General features: G+C 60.7%; 1 protein-coding gene across 1 annotated transcript; it reads right to left on the minus strand.

The window, feature by feature from the left end:
* Window positions 1-755: 755 nt before the first annotated feature.
* Window positions 756-17,894, minus strand: ADAM11 (ADAM metallopeptidase domain 11). The gene is made up of 26 exons (XM_065897699.1): window positions 17,828-17,894; window positions 17,191-17,366; window positions 8,922-8,998; window positions 8,707-8,773; window positions 7,621-7,706; window positions 7,464-7,539; window positions 7,011-7,077; window positions 6,875-6,942; window positions 6,457-6,531; window positions 6,305-6,376; window positions 5,938-6,104; window positions 5,311-5,395; window positions 5,097-5,187; window positions 4,929-4,980; window positions 4,314-4,413; window positions 4,160-4,231; window positions 3,959-4,051; window positions 3,506-3,586; window positions 2,912-2,962; window positions 2,750-2,813; window positions 2,425-2,524; window positions 2,097-2,216; window positions 1,837-2,005; window positions 1,633-1,747; window positions 1,455-1,545; window positions 756-804 (listed from the first exon to the last, which is right to left on the minus strand). The coding sequence occupies exons 1-26, from the start codon at window positions 17,892-17,894 to the stop codon at window positions 756-758; spliced, it is 2,331 nt and encodes a 776-aa protein (XP_065753771.1).
* Window positions 17,895-24,303: the final 6,409 nt, after the last annotated feature.

Consider the following 24,303-nt stretch of genomic DNA (forward strand, 5'->3'; position numbering starts at 1 on the left):
TTGGTGTGCAAGGCAAAGCTGCATGAGGTGGGGTGGGGGACCATGGGGGAAATGCCCTCCAGGCCTGGTCCACCCTGGTGGTGTGAGGGCAGGGCCACAACCCGGCCCCAAGCCCCTGTAGGGCCGGGGGTTGAAGGGCTGAGCCCGGAAGACATTTGCATGACGCCTCCCTCCGTGGCTGGGCTGGGGCAGACTCCTGGTTCAGGGCCGAGATGGTGGACGCCAGGCTCGGAGGGAGGGGGAGGGCACTTAGGCTCCTCCAGACCTGGAATGGAGAGGGGGCATCAGGGGAGGATATAAGGCAGGGCCCAGGAGAGCCCTCGAGCTGGGCCCCGGGAGGTCAGTGCTGGGCCCTGGAGACGGCAAGTCACAGGCTGGCCAGGGAGGGGATCTGACGGGAGGTCAGACAGCGGTGACATGAAAGACAAAACAGATGGGACGCAGAGGTAGGCTCCCTTCCCAGGGGTTGGGGCCTGTGTGGGCGGGGGCACAGCTCCAGGGTCCACGGGGCCAGAGGTGGTCTGGCCGTAGGAAGGGCAGGAGTTAAACGACCAAGGCCTGAGGGGGTGGGTGGACTGGAGGAAGGGGCAAGGGGCAAGTTGAGGACACTTCCTGGAGTGGGGTTCTCCCACCCCTGTAGTGACAGCAGTGACAGCAAGGGTGGAGGAACCAGCCCCAGCTCCCCATCCACAGAATGCGAGGTGACGAATGAGATGGAGGAGACAGGGACAGCAGGAGGGATGGCGTGGCCGGCGTCACACTGCCCCCTGCTGGGTCGGGTCATACCTTCCTCGGCGGATGTTTCTTCAGGAGCCAAGGAGAGGACAGGCAGAGAAAGGAAAAGGAGCCATCTGTGACCTTCTCCTTCTCCCAGGGAGGGGCCTTCTGGCTCCCGGGAGACCCTTTGCCCCAGAGATGGGCCAGGGGCCCCGGGACCTAGATGCTAATGACAGGCCCAGGGAGCGCTACCAGGAATACCTACTGAACTTGGGTCCTGGGTTTGAGTCGACTGCAACTAACTCACCACAGGACCCTGAGCCTCAGGTCCTCCTCTGTACACTCAGGGGTTAGACCAGCTCGAGGGCCCCAGACACGGGTGCCCACAGAGCACCGTAGGCTGGGTGGGGCCTGGGGACTGAGGACTCGGGCAGCTCCCTGCTCAGCTCCACTCTGTGGCCAGGCTGGGATGCACTGAAGCACAGGGGACCCCCATCTTCTCACATTTCAAGAGAAGCTGGAAATCAGGATTCTTAACGTAAAATCTCCTGGGTTTTTAAATGTGAGCAACCAATATTTTTAAATGTTAAGACAAGACGCTGTGGGCTGGCTTGGATTGTGATAGGCGAGCTCCGGTTTGGTTAACCTCTCAGGGAGGCCCCCTCAATTCCAACAGCCTGGGCTTCTGATAACCCCAGAGGATGCCAGGGGGTGCAGGGGCCGTGTGTGTGTCTTACTTAAATCCCCAGCCCGTGCCGCCCAGGACGATGGCTGCAACCAGGACAGCCCCGGCGATGGAGCCGATGATGATGTTGGTGCCACTGGGACCTAGGGAGGAGGGCAGGGCTCAGTTGGCAGGGACAGTCACGGAGGACAGGAAAGATGGAGCCCCACCCTGGCCAGCTCCAGCCTCACCCTTATATCTCTCCGTCTCCCCTGTGGGCAGAGACGTGGGCAGGGGGTTGTGGATACTGCAGTCCTTGCCCGTCCAGTCTGGCTGACAGATGCATTTCCCTTCATTGCTGCAGACCTAGAGGTGGGGTGGGGCCAGTAGAGGTGAGCAGGGCCCTGTCCCCACTTGTAAGCCCTTCGCCTGCTCCCTGACCTCCAGGCACCCACCCCGTGGTGGGAGCAGATCCGGTGCTCCCCGCTGCCAGGGCAGGTGCTGAAGTTGAAGGCAGAGGCTGGCAGGCAGCGATGGCCCAGGCACAGCATGTTGGGCCCGCAGGCCGTGCCGTCCTCTACGTAGCTCAGGTCTGAACCATCGGCCAGCTGCACGTGGCCACCCCTGGGGGAACAGCACAGCCGACCTCTGCCCTTGCCCCCGACCCCATCACGGCTGCAACCTCCCCTTCCCCGGCCATGGTGCCAGCCCACACCTGCAGTCCAGCTCCTTGCCCTGGTGGTAGAAAGTGACGCTGCTGATGTCTCCCCCTAAGTCCCCCAGCCGAGGAGCTCCAGAAATGTTGACACAGAGGAGGAAGCCACAGAGCACATCCCTGTTGGGGTAGTGTGGAGACAGTGGGCCCCAAGTCTGACCTCAGACCCAACAACTGACTTCATATCTGCCCTCTCCCCATCCCCTGATTTTTCACATAGTCTCCCGCTGGGACTCATAGCCCGCCCCATCTCTGAAAAAACCCTGCCCAGCCCCAGAGCCCCAGCCCCAAAACTGGGGAAGCCCAACCAGGAGCTTTGACTACTCACTGTTTATTGCACTGGACCCAGCCTGACCCCTTGCGCCCACAGTTCCCACGTTCTGTCCCCTCCACATTCAGCTTCTCGTAACAGAAGCGATCAGCAGCCGCTGTAGGGAGATGATGCCAGGCATCACCCCACCCACTCCAGAACCCACCTGGGACCTCAGGCCTGCACCTCCAACACTGGCCTGACCCCAAGTCCAGCTGGGTCCCTGAGATCCTGGGGAGCCACACATCTGGTGGAAGGCATTTCAGCCAGAGCCTGTCCCCGCTCCAGCCTCTCAATTCCAGGTATTCCACAGTCCCTCTCCCATCTCCAGCCAAAGACTCACCATGGCCCCAAAGGGCCTGGCACTGCCGGTCCCGGGTTTTGCAGCGACCTCCGTAGCAGCGGCCCTGAGGGACAGACAGGAGACAAGGGACACAGACGCTGAGGACAAGAGACTGCACTGAGCCAGAGACCCAGAGGGGGTAGAATCTCCACCCCATCATACCTGTTCATGATCACAGTAGTAACCATCCAGCTTGTGCAGGTTGGGGGGACACTGCGGAGAAAGGGGCTGGACTGAGTAGAGCTGACCCAGGACTGGGAGCTGAGGTCGGCTCCAGGGAAGAATAAAGGGGTGCCAAAGGCCCACCAGGTGGGGGCTCAGGTCACAGGGCTCCTCCAGGTCAAGGACAAGAGGAGGGAACTCAGACCACACATGGATTGGCAGGTCCCATAGCTTCTCCAGTCTCCCTCAGTTTCCTGCACCTCCTTCACAGGGCTGGGAGGACTGAATGCCTGGTATGTAATAAGGACTTAGAGGTTAAATAATATTATCCACTGTGATCCCTAGTAGACACCAGGCACTGCGCCAGGCACTGGGAACACCAGCTAGACTATAAATACTGGTTTAACGATTAGAGGAGCAAAGCCAGAAGGCATGAAGAACTCCTTTCTCAGATGAGAAACTGAGGCTGATCAGCGGCGGCGACTACAGCAGCGGAGAGGAGGGGCGCGCAGAACAGTCACCCAGCAGAGCTAAACGGATAGGGATAGTGGTTGCCTCGCTCGGGACTCCTTAGGGCGGCCGGGACGGACGGACCTGGCTCGAGTCCCCGGTGCAGGTCTCCGCGATGTCGCATTCGTTCACGGCCTCTCGACAGGACACACCCCGCGGCTCGTACTAGGGAAGAGATGTATTGCGGGGCTCAAGCAAGAACCACTGACCCCTCGTCTTCCCGCCTCCTCGGCCCGGCCCCCGCCCGCTCCCTGCCCACTCAGCACCGTCCCCAGGTCCGTTCACGGCTCCGCCCACCCCGCTACTTCTCAGCAGGTGCTCCGCCCCACTCCCCGTAGCTCCGCCTTCAACAGAACGGAGAGGGCCGCACGCCCAGCTCCTCCCTCCCCGTTGGCGCTTTCTTCGCGTCAAGCCCCGCCCCTACAGATTTGCCTCCAGCGGCTCCTCCTCCTTAAGTCCCGCCCCCTATCTGGACGTCCGCAGCCCAGTCCCTCCCGGTCCCCGCTCCTTCCCGTCCCAGCGGCGGGTCCCCCTCACCTTGCAGCGGCGACAGCAGAGCCCGTCGCTGCACATGGCGTCGTGAGTCAGGGTGCATTTCTTGCAACAGTTCCCGCCCGCGCGGCTGCACTCCTGAGGGACGCAGGGAGACGGCGAGCCCTGACCCTCCCCACCCAGACCCTCCCTCGCACTCACCCCTGCGTTCCCGCCCCCCACCTGGCACCAGCACTAGTCTCGCACCTGCACCGAGCCGCAGTCGCACTCCTCCCCCGCCTCCACGAAGCCGTTCCCGCACTCAGGCGGGTCCAGGAGCTGGACGGGGAAGGGGTGTCGGGAGTCTGGCCGGGACCCTGCCCAAGCCCCGCTCCCACGTTCCCAGCCCTGGGGCTGGTACCTTGAGGGGCTTGTTGAAGAGGCAGCTCCCGCCGCCCTCCTGCAGAAACTGGTTATACTCGTCGATGCTACAGCGCGAGAACTTGCGGGGTAGGTAGAACCTGGGTAGGGATGAGGGGACCGTGCCGCTAAGTCCCCGCCAGCCCACTGTCTCGTCCCTTCTCAAGACTGGGATGGGGTGCACCGGCGGACTCGGTCACCATCTCGAGGAGGCTGAAGATCTATGTGCCTGGACACTGCATGAGAATCCTCCCGCCTGCCCATCAAGGGGGAGTGGGCAGGGGACGCCGCTCCTGGCTTCTCCCCGAAACCTCAGGACTCCGGGAGTCGGAGGTTTGTGCGCCAAGGAGGGAAGGTGCCTCCAAATGAGGCTTTGGCGGTGCCCAGTGGCGACAGTGCGCACTACAAGCCTGAACAATTCGGGCGTCAGCCTGGGGAACCTATGCAGTGCGTCTCCCTATGCAGTGTCCACAGACAGCTGTGCTTCCTGGAATTCTGAGTGGTCCCGAGAGAGAGCTGGGTCTCTTGAGGCCACCGGGTCCAGAATGTCACCCAGTGCTCGCTCTAGGACTCCCTTTGCCCAAGATCCTCCCCCGTTTTGTCCCCAAGAACTCACCCAGTGTCCTCCATGATGCAACCCAGCCAGTTGTCCGGACATTTGCAGTCCCCTGAGAGGTGAGCCAGGTGAATATAAGGGAGGGTGAAGGACCGCCCCCCTCCCGTGGACAGCCTCTTCATCTCTAGAGTGTGCGTCTGGGCGGGGTGTGAGGGTCTTCACTGATACCTGCCGAGCTCCGGTGTTTATTCCACATCATGCCCAGGTTCTGTCCCAGCGTCTGGGCCAAGGTCACCGCCATGGCCCCCATGTTGTCATACTTGGGGTGAGGAAGATGGAGCACAAAGATGTCTACATCCCTCCCAAAGGCACAGGGCTCATGCCCTTCGCAGCCCCTCTCCTTCCCACCCGGCACCCCAGCCACGCCCCCCACACTGCTCACCTCGTTCACACCCCCACCCCTGGACAGCGAGCAGATGCCCCCCACGTAGGCAGCGCCACTGCTGGTGCTCTGGAAAGTTCTGCCCCTGGAAGGGAGAGGCTTGTCAGGAGAACCCACTGCCTTCCCCGTGGTGGCTCCCCTGGGCTCTGATGGGGAGACAGGTGAGCCCCCCCCACCCCGCCCTCCATGAGGAGGTGAGTTCTGCCCTTCACGTCAGTCTGTGTGACCTCAGGCAATCCCCTTCCCTTTGGATTCATTTGCCCTTAAGCCAAATGAGGGATTCCTAATAGATCATCTCTAACTGCAAGGACCTTTTATCAGATTTTTTCTTACTAGGGCATTGGAAGGGATGCCCTGAGGAAGGGATGCTGGGACCATTTGAAAGGGGAAGAGGGGACGAAGGGGAGGTTATGGGCAGAGGAAGACCACGGGTGGTAGGAAAAAGGGGCCTGAGCCTAAGATGCAGGGGAAGATGCCCAGCCACTGCTGCAAATGGCTGGGAGTAGGTACAAGGGGAGCCCAGTCCCCACACCCTGCCAGCGTGCCTGGCCCAGAGCCACGTTCAGTAACCCTGTGCACCACAGCTACCAGCAGAGGCTGGCAGGGATCATGGGGCGAGGGACTCACGAGAAGAGGTGGGTGGCATCACTGCGCTCAGGCAGGCCCTCCCGCCGGTAGACCATGAGCCGGGCCAGGGTCTCCAGGAGGTCATCCTGCACCTGGATCTTGTCCCCATCCGCCCACGTTTCCATGGCAACCAGCACGATGCGGGTATTCAGCTGTTCCTTGTACATCTGGGCCGGGAGGGGAGAAGATGAGGAGGGGGCTGGAGGGTGGGAGTGGGTGTGGGGGAACAGGGCCGGAGGAAGGTCTCAATCTGTCCCTCCAGGAAGTGGGGGTCAGAGGCTGACGGTGCCCTTGAGAGCTCACCCTGAGGATGCGTGCGGTGGCATGGGGGGCGGGAGGAGAGGAAAGGGAAGGGAGGGCTGCTCACCACATCTGCCAGGTTCACCACGGACTTGGCAAAGTTGCTGGTGAGGACCACCGACTGTCGCATCTGCTCAAACTGGGAGAGAAGAGAGTGGGCGGAGGGCCAGTCTGCTTCCAGCCCCTCCTCCCAAAGTTACTCCCAGCCTGGGACTGTACCAGCTGGTGGTCGTTGATCACAATCAGTTCCACATACTTGGTCTCACTGTGCACTGTAGGGTGGCCCCGGCGGACCTGGCGGGGGGGAGGTGGGCACTTGGAATCAGGCCCCTCCATGCCTGGCATCGTGGCCAAGCCACAGACAGACTCAAGGAGGGGCTGGACTCCAGCCAGAGATAGTGTCGGTTCCCCACTGGTGCGGGTCCCATCCAGCCTTGGTACCAGGGCAGGCAGCCTCGGTTTGCCTAGACTCTAGGGGTAGGGCCTAGGGTGGGCGCTTCCTGCCAGAGGTGGTTCCCTGGCTTCCAGCCACATCAGTCTGAGCCCTCCTTTGCCCCAGCTATGGATGGGGGTGACCTCCTGCTCCCGGCCACAGCCTCAGGCCTCTGCAGCAGGAGGTCTGTGCGGGCCCCCATACCTGCCTTTTCCTTCTCAGCCTTGGTCGGTTCGGAGAAGCAGAATGGGCAGGGGCAGCAAACAGGCAGCCTGGGGGGAGGGTGCCGGTGAGGGGGGCACAGTCGAACCCCTCCCTAGCCCCATTTTCCCTCCCTTACCTGGTTCCCTGCATCCGAGGGGGGCTGGGAGGAGAGGGGTCCGGTAAATGAGGTGGGGAAGGGGTCCCTGCAAGGAGGGGATATTAGTTCTTGGGGAGGCCGACCAGATCTGCTCTGAGCCCAGTTGCGGGGGAACATCTCCAGCCCTTCCCCCCACCCCACCCCAGGGTGACCCAGAACTGGCCAGAGCTCCCATGTCGGATCTGATCTCCCAGATGCTCAGATTCCGGGGTCAAGACCTGGGGGCACCCTGAGAGACAGGGGCAAAGGACACTGGAGCCCGATGGGAGGTTACTTGGGGGACAGAGGGGACATTGGAGCTGGGGGCACGGGGGAGGGCAGTGAGGCTGAGGTTACCAAGGCAGGAGGATGAGGAGGCAGCAGTGGCCACTGCAGTGACAGCCATTGGGACGAGCGTGGCAGGGCTGTCAGAGGGGCCAGGGAGGGGCTCACCTGGAGGGTTTCCCGAGGCCTGGCCACCTCGTGGGGCTCCATGATGTAGGTGAAGTTCCCGTCAGAGAAGACCCCGCTGCAGTGAGAGAGACGCAGCTCCCCACCGTCCCCAGGGCTGGAGGCTCATCCCGGCCGCCCAGCCCCTCCCCATACTCACTGCAGCCCCTGGCAGGTGGAGAGGGCAGCAAAGGAGTTGGGGTTCCCTCGGAGCCTCCCCTGGTAGTAGCAGTGGTCTCCAGCCCCCTGGGGGAGCAGAGAGCGTGAGTGGACATGCTCCCTTCCCCGCATGAAGGCAGGAGGACGGGTGAGGGCCGCTGAAGCTGCCCCGTGTGCAGGACTGCGGTCCCTGGATACACCTGGGGATCTGGAGCCCAGCTCTGCTCTGGCTCTGCTCCTAATTTGCTGTTTCACCTTGGGCAAGTTCCTAGCCCTCTCTGGGCCTGCTTTACCTCACCTACAACGTGAGGACTTCGGGGCACATCAGTGGCTCTTAACCACGAGTTGGGGCTGGTACAGGGATCGCAGACTCATTTGAGAAGAATAGCTGACGTTCATATAGCACCTACTGGGTGCCAGGCACCATTCTAAGCACTTACCACGGATCAGCTCACTTAATCAGATGAAAGCTATGGACTCACCCCCAACACACACACACCATTCCACACGCGGTGTGTTCACAGACGCCACAGCCTCTGTGGACCACCCCTGGACGCATGGTCTGTGGCTGAGGAAATGTGAGCAGCGTGTGTCCTCCTGGCCAGGCTCACAGGTCAGAGGGGACGAGCACCCCCTCCCCTCTGCTTCCTGCAGAATTACTGGTGCTCCAGTTACTGAACAGTCTGGAGGGGGAGGGCCGAGGCTATATATAGACAACCATTCATCTCTGCTTGCACCCCTGGGCCTTCAGGGCTGGGACCCTGGGGTCCCAGGCAGCCCGGAATTCCCAGGGCCTTGGTGCTGAGCAAGACGGGCGTTGCCCCAACCGCCCCCTGCCAGAAGATTCTGGGCGTGGAGCAGTGGGGATCCTGGAATGTCTCCATGCTGGCAGACAGGCTGGCTGGGGGGTCAGCCCTCTGGAGCTGGGCGAGGGGAGCTGAGGGCTCCATGCCATTCGACAGGCCACCCCGACTCCAATCCTGGAGGAGCCAGGCCCAACCCGAGTGTAGAATATACCCCAGACCCCATCTCCACCGGCCACCTGTCCCTTCATACCACCTCCCCATCCCCTTCCAAAGGCACTCACGGTGCTGTGCTTGGTGGGCCCCTCCCGGCCGAAGTGGCGCTCCACATATTGCGAAGAGAGAAGGTGACTAGAACAGACAGAGAGGGCAGGAGGAAGGAGCGGGTCACAGTGGGGCTGGGTCCTGTTTGGGTCCCACCACAGCTCAGATCCAGGTGCCCTGCCCCAGCCAGCCTGCCCACCTGCTGCCCTTCCCCCAGACTCAAGGCCACACTCACTGGTTCAGCTCCAGGTCCAGAGTGAAGTTTGAATTGAAGGCTGGGATGACGAAACTCACCTGGGCCAGGTGGACGGTCTGAGAGAAAGTGGGGGAAGGCAGAAGGGGAGTCAACCTGGGGAGGCCTGAAGGTGGGAACTGGGGGGACTGGCCAAACCCCAGTAAGGGGAGTAGCCCTGGGGAGGGGATGGCCCAGTCCCAGCAGCTGTGGGTACCATTGATCTAGGGGGAAGATGCTTTCCTCCAAGACCCTGTTCCTTTCCTGGGGGGAGGGGCAGGAGCACGCATCCCGGGGCACAGGCCTCCCGGCTCTCTGGGTGCCAGCCCACCCACTCTGGTGTGGCCCTGGGGCCAGTCTACGGTAGGGATGGGCAGGGGCAGCTCAGCCTGCCCACTGCCTCACGCCAGGCCCTCCCTGCTGCTGGCAGGGCCACGCTCACCCACAGGTGAACTAAAGGGAGGCCCCGAGAAGTATCACGGGAAAAAGGCAAACAGGAGATGGGGTGCAGTGTGACCCCAGGGCCCTGCTGAAGCAGGCCTCTCCCTTCCTGTCCCCCTACCTTGGCCCTGGCCTCAACTTATGGAGGAGGCCTCGTACGCTGCAGACAGGGGTGGAATGGGTTAGAAATGATCGCAGGGCTCCTGGAAGCTGGGATGATGGGCAAATGCCATCCTGTCAGGGGGAAAGAACGTGGCTCCTCTACCCCCAAGTCCATTGCCCTCTGCCTCGCCCAAAGCAGCTCATCTTTGATATTTCAATCCCATGGTTAATTTTTAAACACGGAAGTTTTCCTGATAAATTTTTCAGAGGGGCCTTTGCAGTGGGGCTGGGAGGCTCCAGGTTGTCATGGCAACGTACCAGGCCTGAGCAAGATGGCTGCCCTCCCAGGCCTGGGTGCCCAGCTACTGTAGCGGGTGCGGATTCCAGACCTGACGCTAGGTGTCTGGAGGGAAAGCGACCCCAAGAGAAGAAGGGGCAGGAGAGTCTGGGCTGAGGAGAAGTCAGCCTTCTCGGCTCCCACGTCCCCAGCCCAAGCCTCAGGTCTTACAAAAGATCTCAAAGCACAGGAAGGGCCTGAGAGGGGCTGGAGCTTTCTGTTCATCCCCATCCATTTAAGGAGACTGAAATCCAGATCCCCAGATGAGGGGCCCACCACTGGGCTGTACAGATGTGAGGAAGTTTGTTGGCTGCCTTTCTTTTGGGGGGAGCAGGTTACAAGATGGAGGGGAGCCCCGATGTCACAAAATTCCACAGCCTGGTGCAAGTCGGCTTCCTGATCAGCCACCTAGATTTCTAATCTTCATGAGCGCTTGTATGCGCCAGGCACCGTTCTAAATACTTTACAAGTATCATCGTATTTGATCTTCACTACAACCCAATGGGATAGATACTAACGTTATCCTCATCTAACATATGGGGAAACTGAGGCACAGAGAGGTTAACTAACATGCCCATGGTCGTAAGGCTAAGAAGTGGTAGAGCTGGGATTCAAGCCTAGGGAATCAGCTTCTAGGGCCTTCTCCCCTCAACGGTGAGGTAAGATGGAAACGGCCCAGTGTCCATGAGAGGCCCTGGGAGTCAGGGTGAGGTAGGCAGCCCTCTGAGCCCCAGAGACACTGACTCACCCCACCCCAGGCTGACCGAGGCTCCAAGCTCCATCCTGAGCTCCTAGAGCATCAACCAGATTTGAAAAAGAAAGTCAAAGACAAGGAGTCACTGCTTCCCTCTCCCCACCTTGGTCTGGACCACCCCTGCCCCTGGGCCTCGACCAGCTCTGTCCCCAATACCCTAACTCCTTGGTCTGGACCATCCCTGCCCTCCCTCTCCCCTCCTGGACTTGGACTATCTCTGCTTTCCCCACCCACCCCTGTCTGGACCACCCCTGCCCTCCATCTCCCCTCCTGGGCTTGGACTATCTCTGCCTTCCCCACCCATCCCTGTCTGGACCACCTCTGCCCTCTCTTGCCCTCAGGTCTGTTCCTGCTTGTTCTTTCTGGCCCCCACTGACAAGCCTCTATCCCGGCCCCTATGCTGGCCACCCAGGAGAGCAGCCTGTCCAGGCCCCTTGCCTTGATTCCGCTCTCTAAAGTTGGTGGCCTCAGGGATAATCCAGCAACCTCTCTGAGCCTCAGATTTTCCCACTGAAAATGGTAAGATGAGCCCAGATGCAAGGCTACAAGGTTGCCTTGTGTGGCAGAGGTTGTCCTGGGCCTGGAGGATTCTGGAAGAGTCGACCCTGGTGCTTGCAGAATCTCCCCCACTCAGAAAGTCAGTGAGCTAACCCATCTGGCCTCCCCACTCTCTGTGCAGACCAAGCTGACCCCAACTCCGGGTAAAGCCCGGACCGATGCGGGAGCAGACACCAGGTGGCTTTTGTCCCCACCACTTCCTGCAGCCTGCTGAGGCCTCATCCCTCTCCTTACCTGGCAAGGCCTAACTGTGGGGCTGGGAGGCCCCCTTCTCCAGCGGGACACAGGGGTCAGGCCAGGTAGGATCCTGGGGCAGTGCAAGGGCAGCTGCTGGGACTGGGAGGCAAGCCCAGGAGGGGTTGGGGGAACCACCAAAGGCTATGGGAAGAAGAGGACGGAAAGTAGATAATGGGGCACGTTTGCCTAACCTGGCCCGATGCAGGGGCACTGGGCGGGGGGACACCCCCTGTCTGCAGGAAGAGAAAGATCAGGCAAAGCCACCTCAGTCCGCAGGCCCTCTGTACCCCAGGCGCCCGGGTAGGGGGTTCCTGCTGGCACCAGTCTTAACCTCCCCCCACCAACCCACACACTCCCAGCCAAGCTTTCAGCCCATGTTCTATCAAATCCAAACTGCTCCTGGCCTGCATCCTGCCAGACCTGTCCCTGACCTCTCTCGCTATCCCTCAGTCCCTCCCTCGGGAGCCCCTTCTGTCCCCGACTGCTGCCCTCCTTTGCGCCCAGCTCAGCGCTGCTGGTGACCGGCCGACCGGGCCTCCACCCTGTGCCCCGTGCTTGCCTCTCGCTCCCCGGCCACTGGCTCTCACGTGCTCAGGCTCATTCGATCTCAACCTGCCCGGGCAGTCTGGTGCTCATTTTATAAACGCCAGGGAGGGACACTTGGAGGTGACTGGCCCAGGGCCACGCTTGGGAGACACTGGGTCGAGGCTCACCCTCGGGCCGGAGTTCCTGTCTGTCATGGCCGCTGTGACCACCTGGCTGCGGTGACCTCACCCTCCCCTGTCGCCAGCTGGTCCACTCTCCAGGCACCTGCTTGCCCCCCACCAGATATGAGTGTGGAGGCAAGGAGGCAAAATCCCCGCTGAAGTCCCAGAATCACAAATACAGATGCTAGGCCTCCACCCCAGACCTACAGAATCACAGTCTCGGGAAGGGGAAGCCTAAAGATCTTTCGGGTTCCCAAACACCCCAGAAAGTTTGAACATCCAGGCGCTACCCCTCAAACAGTTACCCTGAATCCCTCCTCCCAAGCTTCCATCTCCTCCCAGGACCTTCTCCTCACCCTCGTCTGCGACCACAGGGCGTGCACCCCCCTACCCCACCTGACAGGGCTTCGGCCCCTCTCTATCCCTGGGACCTAGGGCACATCGATTTCTTTGGTCACTGATTCAATTCTTCACAGGGGCGGCCTTTAGTCCCCTGGGGTTCGGGCTACACCCACCTTTTTCCTTGCCCAGGGGCTCAACACTTATGTTGGAGGAAAGGCGTCAGAAGGCCCGAGTGAGCCGCTTACACTCTCTGAGCCTCAGTTTCCCCACTGGTAACATGATGCTGTCATGGGGACTAAATGAAAGCCCTTTTAAATGTGTTTTTCTCACAAGGATTAGTAATATAATAATCAATGAAAAAGGAAGTGTAAATGTTCCAGCTGAACAGGGCTTTGAGGCACTGGAGAAACCGCGTGGGCTGCTGGTGGCAGAGGGGGAGGAGACAGAGAGGCAGGAGCCCCACCTGGGAGAAATCCCTGCCTTCCCAGCCCTGGTCCCCCAGGATGCACCGAGCCTGCACTTTTCGGCAGGACAGCGGGAGTCCCAGATAGTGAGAACAGTTGGACCAACTTCCGATAATGGGATTTGACCTAAATGCTTGAGGACAGAGGGACTCCTTACAGGGTCATTAGTCTCTCTGGGGACAGACTCTGGGCAGCTGGGTCCCTCCAGGCAGCCAGGAGGGGTGCTTTGGTGAGGCCAAGCCCACAGGCTGGAGTCTGGCTGGGGAGGGCTCAAGACTCCTGCCACGTTGCCTCTCCCCCAACCCTGCACGGAGTCTGACAGGTAACCCCAAATGCCCTGGCTCCTGTTCCTGACACCCAGCCCTCCTGCCACACCTGGCCCCGGACACTCAGGAGGCCAGATGTTGAACATCTGCTCCTGCCGGATCCCAGGCAGGACACCTGCCACCCATCATCTCCTCTAATCCTCACAGCAGCCTGGGCGAAGTAGAGACTTACTGTTACCCCCACCTCATGGATGGGGAAGGTGGGGTTCAGAAGGCTTGCCAGGCCACTCAGTCAGAAGCAGGGGAGCCAGGACCCACTGAGGCTGTCCCGCGCCAAAGCCACAGGTACAGCCTTTCAAATGGAAGCTGAGCTTCCTGCATGAACTCTCCCTCTGCCCAACCTCATGGCAGGGCTCGTTCAGGGCCCACCCTGGAGCAAGCTGGGCCCAGCACAAATCCTTCCAGCCACCAGCCCCCTCCCAGGAACCCCCTCCTGCCTCTGATCCCAGGTCAGAGCTGTGACCTTGGCCCAGGTCAGGTACTAGGGCTCCAGGCACAGGCCCTGTGGCTTCCTGCCCGTGACTGCCATCTTGCAAGGGGCTGGGGACTGAGCCTTGCCTAACTGCCCCCCACTCCTCCTCAGCAAGAAAACGCAGACACCACAGCACACGCCCTCGGTTAAGGGCTTTCAGGTGGCAAATGCTGGTCTGGGCAGCTCTCACAGGAGCTCAACCCAGTTACTGAGGTCCCCTCTGCCAGCTGACTCCTGGGCCTGGGACCCTCCACGCCCCCGTTCACTAACTCACATCCTGCCCTCTCCTTGGTTCTGAAGGAGGCTGGGTTTTTCAGGGGGAGGCACAACCTGCACAGCCGCTTCGTGTGGATTAGAAAAAGGGTCCCTTCAGAACACATGCAGCCTCACGAGTCCTCCGATCCATTCAGCCCACTGGCCCGGGCACCCTTGTGCAGTGAACACTGAGGCCCTGCTTGTTCTTCTGCCTCACACCCAGCTGCAGGCTCCCTGTGATCCCAGGTTTCTACACTTCCAGAAGCTCCCCGACCTCTCGGCCTCAGGCCTAGCCTGTTTCCAAACTGGACAGAAGTGAGATGTTGAGAGCCGTGGCAAGGAGGGCAGAGTCCCCTGGGCCTTTCTTTGCTGTACCCTTGCGCGAGGGGCCGGCATGCACTGGCTAAGAGGGCTGCCCTGAAAATCAAGCTTGACCATGCTGCTTAAGTGCTGAGTGACCTGGGGTAGTTACTTCACCTCTTTGTGCCTGTTTCCCCATCTGTGAAATGGGAATAATAATAGCCCCACCTCCTGGAGTTGTGATGCGGATGAAATAAATTAATAACATAGAAAGGTAGAACAGTGCCTGTCCCATTGAGGGCCCAGTAAATTGTAATTTCTCTAGCTTCGAACTCCTTCCTGGACTGCTTCGCTCTCCCTGGTCCCCCCCCTCACAAAAGCCAGGAGTCTTTCCCCATCACTACCTCCTGGCAGTGGGTGGGTCTGAGATCAATGTTCTCATCATCCTGATTTGAGGGATCCGGGCTCAGAAAGGTGCTGGCCCAAGGCCAGAGCAGGTGAGCACCCTGGTTCCCACCATCCCAGCCCTGCCGGCCAGCATGTGCCCCCAAACTTGTCACATGACCCACAGCAGATGGAGATCTTGCTGCTGACCCAAGACCTTGTTTGGCCTGAGATCCCAAATGGGTGCAAGAACTTCAGACAAAACCACACGGCAGCAGGGTGGGACACTTCCTGTGGGGACGTTGGGCTCAGCACTGCACGGGCTCCACCATCGGCCCCTGAGGTTCTGAGGCCAGAAGTGCTCCAGGGAGAAATGCCAAGTGGGAGCTAGAGGGGCCTCCTTCCGGGCAGGTGGGAATATTCTGGACATATCTTTGTCTCCCTTGGCCTTCCTCCACCTTGTGCTGGGCTGGGCGGTGGGGGGGGGGAGGTTGGGAAATGCCCCCCCACCCCCACCCCCGTGCCAAAACCCAGAGAGTGCCTGGAGGCAGAATGGCACTGCGGGAAGAGCCCTGCTCTTGGAGAAGATCACCCCACTGATTGAGATCTCATTGACTTTGGGCAAGTTACTTAATCTCTCTGAGCCGCAGTTTGCTCATCGCAAAATGGGCAGACAAAAGTTACCCGCCTGACGGAGCTGTAAGAATTCCACCCCAGGGGAAAGTGGTGTACAGACAAGTCAGGACAATGAGTGAGCCTCATCGGGAGGCCGCAGGGAGGTCCCAGGGAAGGCTCAGCCCCAGAGAGATCCCCGCTGGAAGCGACCGTGACCACTGCCCCACAGCTCCACAGAAGCTCCACTCCCACCCTCCAGACACCCGGTTGGGCTTATTCAGACTTGGTCACTCACACACTGTAACACATGCACACATGCCACCCACTCACCCAGCAGAGACACCCAGAGAGACTCCCCCATCCTCTGCATACTCAACCCATCCAGTCCCAGCGCACCGATCCCCATCTCCCCACCGTCACAGGTACCACCATACCTCAGACTCCTGCCCCCACTCTTTCTCTTCAGGAAGGACTAAGCTGAAGGAGCACCCCCTCTTCATCCTTCCCTGGCCCCCCGGCTTTCCCTCATCCCTGTCCTCTGACCCCACTGTGGTACCACCCCATCCTCCAATCTGGACATCCCCTAAGACACCAGTCAGACTCCCAGCAGCCAGGAACAGCAGCCAACTCCCAGCCAACACAGGCTTGGGGTGCACGGTTCACAGGTAGGGGGCCACCAAGGAAGAAAGTCAGACCAAGGGCCAAACCCAGCCAGGACACCCTATCCCTGGCCCTGGGACCATCCCTACTGCCCATCTATCACCTGCCAGGGAGCCTGGGCAGGCCCCAAAGGCAGCCTCCACCGCCTTCCCCTTCCTCCCAGCCCACCTCCCCCCACCCCTCCCCATCTTCACCAGGCCTGCCCGCTCAGGACCATTAACTACCCCTCCCCCACTCAACACTGCCCTGAGTGATGGTCCATCTATTATGCATGCCGCCTTCCTGCTCCATTCCATTTCCCCGAGTACCCCCGCCCCCCCCCACACCCGGCAACGCCACAGCCCCCTCCACCCCCCCAAGGGCTTTTAACCAAGTACATTAGGCAGGGCCAGAAGCCAGTCTGACAGATGTCCGCAATGTTAGCCTCCGTTTCCCTGCTTCCTCCCTCAGCCCAGCCCAATTTACCTCCCACCACTCCCAGCTGCCCAAACTTCCCAGACCTTGATTGTACTCGTCTGAGTCTCTCTCCTCCTCCTATTTCTGCCAGGCCTTTGCCGTCCTGCCCTCGCCGACCCCTTGGCCTGGCTAACTTTCAGCTTCCAGCTCCTGGAGAGCCTAGGCATGCTGAATGAATATTCCATCTGGTGATTATTATTCACATGATATTAATTAATTATTAATTGCAATTAATCTCCTTCATTCCCAACCTTCCTCAGGGAGGCAGGGGGCGCCTGGCAGCTGAAAGGGACAGCGGGTGAGTGGAGTGGGCATTTGTGAGTGAGCTTGGGGCCTCGAACATTTTCCCAAGGCCCACCCACAGCGAGAACAGAAAGGAGAACAACAATTCGATCAGGGCACAGGGGGAAACTGAGGCAGAAGCAAGCACTAAGCTGGTCCCCAAGAAAGCCCACTGAGGGTGGCTGTGGCGGGCACCCAGCAGCCCTAACCCCTGACTGGCCTCTTAGCTGCTTCTTCCTGCCTCTCACTGCCCTCCCCAAGCCCCATCTGGTGTAGGACGGCTTGCTTTGGCAGGAGAGGGGGCTGGCGGAAAGCTGACCAAAGCTGGACTGAGCCCTGGACCTTCTGGGTCCGCTGAGGGCAGGGGATCCACACCCTGATGGGAGGGGGCCTGGAGAGGGGCAGGTGTGTGCTCCCACTAGTGGGCTCCAGCACCCCCTTGGTAGCCCATTGTACAGAAGGGGAAGCTGCAGGAGCCGGGTGCTGGGGAGGCAGGCGCCCAAGCCCTGGCTGCCCCGTGGTCTCCCCTGGGCTCTAAGGCCTGCTCCAGCCCCCTGGCCTCACTGCCGGCCCCACTCACCGGGCCACCAGGAGGCTCCTGGCGGACCCTGGTGTCCAACTGCTGCTTTCGGACCTCTCCCCCGGAACTCTCCCCCACCAGACGGCTGGGCTCTGTGACCTCCGGGTCTTCCGGGCCCCCCAACGGGGGAGAGACCCTCCAGCGCAGAGCTCCGGCGGAACCCCGGGTCCCCACACCTGGGGAGAAAAGGGCATAGCTGCAGACAGATGCCCACCATGGGGCAAGAGACGGGAATGGGGTGGGTACGGCACGCCCATCCCCCACTCTGATGTGGCCCCTGGAACCCTGGGGGGATCTGGGTGGGAGGATCTGCTGCTCTGCCGAGGCAAGAACCCGATGGGGAGGGGGCCAGGAGCTGCACTCCAGCCCGACCGTCACGACTGCCCCCCCACCAAAGCCTCAGAGACCTGCAGAGTCCGCCGGCCGGCGGCAGGGGGCTGGCCGCGGTGGGGGGCAGATGTGGACAGGTGGGTGCATGCACCCTCCCTCCCTCCCCCCCCCCCACGCCCTCCCGCGCTCTGGACCTGCTGTCACCCCGAGCACTGCAGGAAAATGTGGCTGCAGCAGAAACCGCCGCAAAACCCGGGGCGGGGGCAGGGAGGGGGCGCCGAGGCCGGGCCAGGCGGGGGTCACTCACCGGGCGAGGGGAGCAGCGGCAGCAGCAGCAGCAGCGCCGCGAACGCCCAGCGCCGCAGCCGCCTCATGGCTCGTTCATAATCCTCCGGGTCCGGGGGCTGCGGCGGCGAGCTGCGCGGCGCGGGCGGGAGGAAGGGCGGGCGGGGAGGCGCGGGCTGCGGGAGCCGCGGGCGGGGGCGCCGGGCAGTCGGGAGAGGGGCGGGAGCGGTGCGCGGGCCGGCGGCTGCGGCGACGGCGGCAGGGAGGACGCCCGGCTCAGCGCGCTCCGGCCGCGGCCATCCCGGCGGGGCTGCGGGCCGGGTTAAGAGCCGAGCGGCGAGCACGTGAGCCGAGGGCCCGCCCCCGCCCCCCGCGGCCCCCACCCCCACCCCCAGCTAGGCAGGGCCGGGGCCGCCGCGACGGGAGGACAAAAGAGGCGCCGCCCGGGACCAGCCTTCCCGCCCCTCCTCGGCCCCCTCGGCAGGTGCAGGGCTGGGCGCACGCGGTTTCCACCTCGCGATCCCCTCCTCGGCTGCCCTTGCTTGGGGAGCTCCGAGGACCCGTCGATTCATAGGGGGAGGGAGGCAGGGTACAGAGGGACCCCCGGGCTCTGATCTGGTGACGGCTCTTCTGGGGACCCGCGCGATCGAGGTGCGGGGGCGTGGCTGCCCCGCCTGGGGTCACCCCTCTGGCTTCGTACCCGGGAGAGGGCTTCCCTGGACCCAGCCCCCAGAGCCCTGCTCCACTGAAGGCTATTGGAGCTGGGAAGGCTGAGGCCCCAGGGATGGAAGCGAGGGGCAGGGGCTCTTGCGTCCAACCCAACTCAGTGCCTGTGGGATCTCTCTCGGTGGAGTAGGGCACTGCTGGGTCCTCTCAAACGCTTGGGCCAGACCCCTTTCCATCCAGCAGCCTCCTTCTCTGGGCGAATGATGCCCTTGCCTCCAGGAGGGCTTCAGGCATTGCTGTCACCGGGGGGTCCTCCCCTCACTGGGCTGAGTCCCTCACACAGGACACCTCAATTCTTTCCCCTTCCCCTAAATAGATAAACTAGCCAGGTAATTTACATGAGGTTAGCATGTCCAATTTCTGTCCCTCCCTTGCCAGCCCACATCTTTGAGGAGCAGAAGATACCTCTGCAGCCCCAGCCTCCCCTCTCTCGCCAAACCAGGTTGCCCTGTCTATAGACCATCTGGCCTCCCAACCTACCTCCCCAGCTGTGCCCTCAGCTCAGCTCCCAGGTTCCTGGGCAAGGTGGGTGCCCACACTGGGGGCTTGGGATCTCTGACCCCTGCTAGGAATCCTAAGAGTCAGTGATGGGTTAAGGTGTGGTAAGACGCGTGAGCCCCGCTGGTGAGGCCTCACCCTGACTTTGTGCCCCAAGTCAGAGCATCCTCACACCCACCCTGGGAGACCACAGATCACTGAGGAGCAGGAATGGAGGCAGGGATCCCCTTGCTGGGTCCTCTGCTTCCCCAGGGACCCAGGGCCTCTGCCAGGGAGGGAGCGGCCTCTGGCTCATGACAGGCCCCCCCAGCTCTATTTTAGGCCCAGGAGAGGTGAGAAGGTGATTTCCCAGGAGGCGCTGACATCAATGCTGGGAACAGGGTGACTCCCCCTCCCCCCCATCCAACCACCTGCCATTCCAGACCCAGATGCTCAGCAAGTCTGAGTCGATTGTTCCTTCATCCTGGAGACATCTTGGAAACCTCCCCCGGGGTGTAGGGGCTCTGAGGAATTAGGACCTACTGTGTGATATTCCCTGGAAGCCCACAATTATCCAGGAGGGGGAGACTGTGTTTCTCATTTTACAGGTGGGGAAACTAAGGCTCCAAGAGGCTACGCGAGCCTCCCAAAGTCAAACAGCTGGTCGGTGAGAGGTACATCCCATATTCCAGGGTCCCCCTCCTCCCTGGCCACCCCTATCCCCACCCCTGCCTTCTACCTGGGACCTAGAAGGGACTGGCCCATCTGGTCCATCTATCCCACCCTCTACCCCTTTGGTTGGCACCCCAGACACCACCAGGGTGAGTCTGTCCTACCTTACCCTCGCCACGTTACACGGCCTCCCAGGGTTTCATTTCACCATGGAGGGCTTTGGGCCTGTGGGAGTCTGGATCCCCTCCTGCAACATGCCCAAGACCACACAGAGACCCCAGTCTGTGGCCCGGACCTCCTAGGGTGAAGCACATTCCTACAACTTCTGTGGCCCTGGTTCCTTGGTCTTCCTGGTGGGGAGATCTTGCTGGTCCTGAGTGACACGTCTCCCGTGGCTTTCTGGGCCAGCTCCCCTGGAGCTCAGTTGTAGGCCCCACTGGCCTCCAACAGCCCCTTATCTCTCTGGGTTCCCAGCTTTGAGCACACCCAGCTGGACAGCTTGACCTTCCCTTGACCATACTCCACTCCCCACCCAAGTCCCCTCCTCCCCATCTTGTCCTCAGTGGCAGCTCTGCTACAAGCTGCACGCCACTCCCAAGCAGGAGGCTTGCTTCAATTCCCTCATGCAACCTCCTGCCTGACGTCGGGGGTGGCGGCTGTAGACAGCTTCTCCTCAGGCTGGGACTTCACAAGAGTAGGGATTGCCGCCCCATCCTACTTGGCCCCTGATAGCAAGGATGGTTTTCTCCTTAGATGGGGGCCCCTGAGGGCAGGGCCTGTGTCTCCCCCTCAAACAGGGGTTGGTTTCCCTGGGGGAGTGCTCACCCTAACCCCACAGCTATGGTGGGCTCCTTTGGACCCTCTGCCCACCACTTGTTTCCCCACGCAGCAGAAATCAGAGGTTGGTGGCCACCGCTGTCTTGATGCCATCCTCGGGCCACCCTCTGGGGAGATGTTAGGCTCTGGTCCCCACCCCCAGTCCTCTCTCAGGAGCCCCCCTACCATCAGGAGGCTGCGGCCTCCTTCCCTGTACAGTCTTCCTGCCCTTCAGCCAATTTTCCCCTCAAATATTCCTGCACAGGGGCGAAGCTGGGCTTATGTGGGACCAAGACCTAGTCCCAGCAGCAGCTGCAGGTAAGGGAGGGGTGTCTGCTGCCTCCGCCCTGGGGCGGCATGGTGGGCAGGGATTCCTGCCAACAGAGGCAGTCTAGGCCCCTTGCCTGGTCTGCGAGGCCTGCAGCAGAGACCACGCCAGGCAAGGGGGCAGGGTGGTGAGGTGAGTAAGAGTAGGACTCAGGGCTCCAGGCAACCCACTGGGGTCCCAATCCTGGTTAATTGCCGTGTGACCTTGAGCGAGTCCCGCAACCTCTCTGAGCCTCAGTTTCCTCATCTGTGAAATGGGGGGTAAAAAGTCTTCCCCGCAGTGTTGCAGGGGAGATAAATGAGTGGATGGGCCTCAGGTGCTCAGAGCAGTGCCTGGTGACAGAAGGGCTCACTCACCCTGGGCTCGCACTGTTCATGTTGCCCTTACGGTGCCAAGGAGGAAACCAGCTCCTGGCCGTTGTCCAGGACCCAAAGGACTCCTTTATGGCTTGGGGGCCTCGGGGTCCTCTCTACCCAGCATGTGGGGAGACTGTGCCTAATGACATGATACTGAGGGGTGGGGGGTGGAACAAGAAGTTCGTTCTGCTTCCTCCCAGGTCCCGCCCAGTGCTGTGTCCTTTCCACCAGGAGAGGACCGTTCTTGTCGTCGGAATATCCTTCCGAGGGAAGCCTCAGCTCCTCCCTCTTGGTTGTCTGGGCGGCCCCCTCCTTTAATCTCTGAAGCTCTGAGGCCTCGCCTCAGGGAGGAGTTGGAGGTGCCTAGGGTGCCAGAATTCTGGGGACACCCATCCTTTGAGAGGTTCACAGTGCACAAATGCAGTCGTGCCCCTGGGGGGCCAACAGTACGCCCACCCCGCTGCCCCTCCTGTCCCACGCAAGGGATCCTCCTGGAGTTCTGGGGAACCGGCTGTTGGAAAGTGGGGCGCCCAGGGGTGGGGTGTCTCACAGAGCCCCTTAGCAGCTTCATCCACAAATTTACACTGGAGACGGGGCTATGGGTCAGAGAGCCATCATGGGGTGGGAGAGGAGTGAAATTCATCCCTGGTGAAATGTCTAGAAGTCAGGCCTCGCAGGTGTGTGTGCTGGTGGGGGTGTAATAGTAAGTTAGTTTGCTGAGTGTTTACCACGTGCTAAGTACCTCGCTGACACAAGATTTAATTCTCACGTCCTGCTGACGTGGCAATGACAATTACTTCCATTTTTCAGATTAAGAAAACTGACTTTCAGGAGTTTGCCCAAGGTCACAAAGTGGCAGGATCTGGATTTAAACTCAGGCCTGCGTGGCCTGAAGGCTACAGGGTTCGTGGAAAATATGAAAGCTGTGCCTTGAAGAGTGGGCATTCTGGCTGTTTTGGAGGGTCATTCTAGGTCAGGGCCGAAGAGTGAGGACACGGGGCTGCATTGCCCGCGATGGTCTGGCTGGACAGGGTCTGAGATGGAGGGGATGGAGAGGACAGGGAGGCAGGGAGCACTGTCAGTAGGGAGAGTGCACAGGAGGGCCCTGGGGCTGGCGGAGAAAACAGGAGAGACGTATGACGAAGTGGGCAGGGGATCCAGGCTCGGACCAGAGTCCCTCTGTGGTGGCAGCAGGACAGGAGGGACGCAGGGATTCCTAGGAGGTTATGGTATTTTATTATCGGAGGAAGGACACTTGAAATCATCTCAAACAAGCCCCCTCACTTAAAGATCAAGGTCAAGCAGCACCTACCTGTCCTGGCTCGGACCTCAGACGTCCTGGGTTCCTCTCAACTTATATCCTGGAGGCCAGAACAGAGACATGGCTGTGGAGAGATGTTACCTTGGGGCTTGACCTGGCAGAGATGTGATGTCCAAGGTCACATGAAATTGTTGAAATGGGAGGGGAATTCCATACAGTTGGATGTGAGGTCCTGGGCAGATGGTGATGAAGGTATTAGGACCCGGTGCATCGGTTTTGGAGTGAGTAGCATGTGAGGCTATCAGAGGTCTCAGAAAGGGGTGGGGGAGCTCCCCACCCAGAGTGGCAGAGTCATGGGAAAGGCAATGGGGGACAAGGCACGCCCATGTGTCACAAAAGGAAAGGGATGCACCCATCAGGGAGCTCAGAAGGAAGCTACTGTCTGGGCCCCAGGGAAGGGGAGAGGGCCTGGAGCAGAACGCTCATTAGGGCGAAGGAGTTTCTCTGGGAGTGGGCGGCGAGCATGCCCTCGGCAGGCGACCACTCAGTGGGCAGCAGGGCCAGTGAGTGACCTGAGCAGACTGGACAGGCACGGCCCCACCTCCCTGTAGCCCTCAGGAGGGTGGTGGCACCCACACATGCTCTCCCACTTGCAGGAGGCACCCGTCCTTTTTACCAGTTGTTCTGTCTGTATCTGCTGGGCTGTCAGACTGCTCAGGTCCCTGGAGGGGAGATCAAGGCCCAACACACATACTCCAGCCCCCCATCTTTGCTATTTGTTATTAACAAATTTATTTTACATCTCCTGAACCAAGATAATTGTGAAATTTAACAGGATGGCATAAAAAGGACAAACATGACCTCTATGAGGGTTGCACACATAGTTGCTCTATTTCCAAACTAACAACTCAGGTCCTCACCTGCAGGTAGGCCCCCCTTTCTTCCTCCAAAATGAGATACAGAATAGCACCAGCCTTCTGGTAGCTCCCACATTTAAAGAGAGAAACACACAGAGGCAGAGAAGGGTGAGAAGAACCACAGTACAAAATGTTAAAAAAAAAAAAAAAAAAGTGGCCAAAGAATCGATAGCAAACTCATCTCTGTCTCCAGATTAATGGCTTGGCTGAAAGAAATGGGGGGAGGTCCTTGGGGAAGGAGAGAGGGAGGAGGGTGATTGCAGAAGTTGGCAGGTGAGCCACTGACACTGGAACTGAACTCTGGGTGGGCAGCCAGAGCTGAGCGGCAGGGAAGAGCTGAGAGGGTCCCCAGAGTGGGCTCTGGCTACATCCTGGGCTCAGGGGAGAGGTCAGTGCTGGGCCCCCACTAAGTGCAGCAGGGAGGGAGCTCTGGAAGTGGCACAGCCGAGCCCCTCCTCTGCTTCATATGTTCCTGAGGATCTGTGTGCACCAGCGTGGGGGGTTGGGGGAGGGGACAACACGCAGGCAACTCAGAAAGCAGGAGAGCCACACGCTTGTGGGAAAGGAGGCTGGGGGGGGGGGGGGTTGTGAACACCGACAACTAACCCGCTTGGCTCTGCAGAGCAAGTGCCTGCAGAGGGACGGTAAGCCAGGCCAGGGCGCCTGCTGCTCTAGCTTCCCTGTGGGCCCTCCCTATGCCAACCTTGCCTCTGCCTCCTGGCCTGGGCAGCTGGCCGTGGCTGCACAAGCCATGGCTGGAGGAAGGGGAGAGGGCAGCCCCCAGCCCAGACCCTCTTGGTCCCACCTGAAGACCTGGCGTGTGTGAGGACTGGCCCCGTCAACCCCACAGAGCTTGGCCATGACCACACCTGTTCACGTGGACTTCAAGGGCCAGGCCCCAGGCGCAGCTCCTCCCCGTGTGCCCGGTCAGCCCGGGCTGGGTAT

Source organism: Phocoena phocoena, chromosome 19, assembly GCF_963924675.1.
Source record: "Phocoena phocoena chromosome 19, mPhoPho1.1, whole genome shotgun sequence".
NCBI lineage: Eukaryota > Metazoa > Chordata > Mammalia > Artiodactyla > Phocoenidae > Phocoena > Phocoena phocoena.

What these genes read in the sequence shown, in the direction of transcription:
- ADAM11 (XM_065897699.1), bottom strand. Translation starts at nt 17,894, where the DNA reads ATGAGGCGGCTGCGGCGCTGGGCGTTCGCGGCGCTGCTGCTGCTGCTG. An exon ending in GGCTGAGAAGGAAAAGGCAG is followed by an intron (nt 6,532 to 6,874) that starts GTATGGGGGCCC and finishes CCCCCCCGCCAG; the next exon opens with GTCCGCCGGGGCCACCCTAC. An exon ending in TGGGTCCAGTGCAATAAACA is followed by an intron (nt 2,217 to 2,424) that starts GTGAGTAGTCAA and finishes CTACCCCAACAG; the next exon opens with GGATGTGCTCTGTGGCTTCC.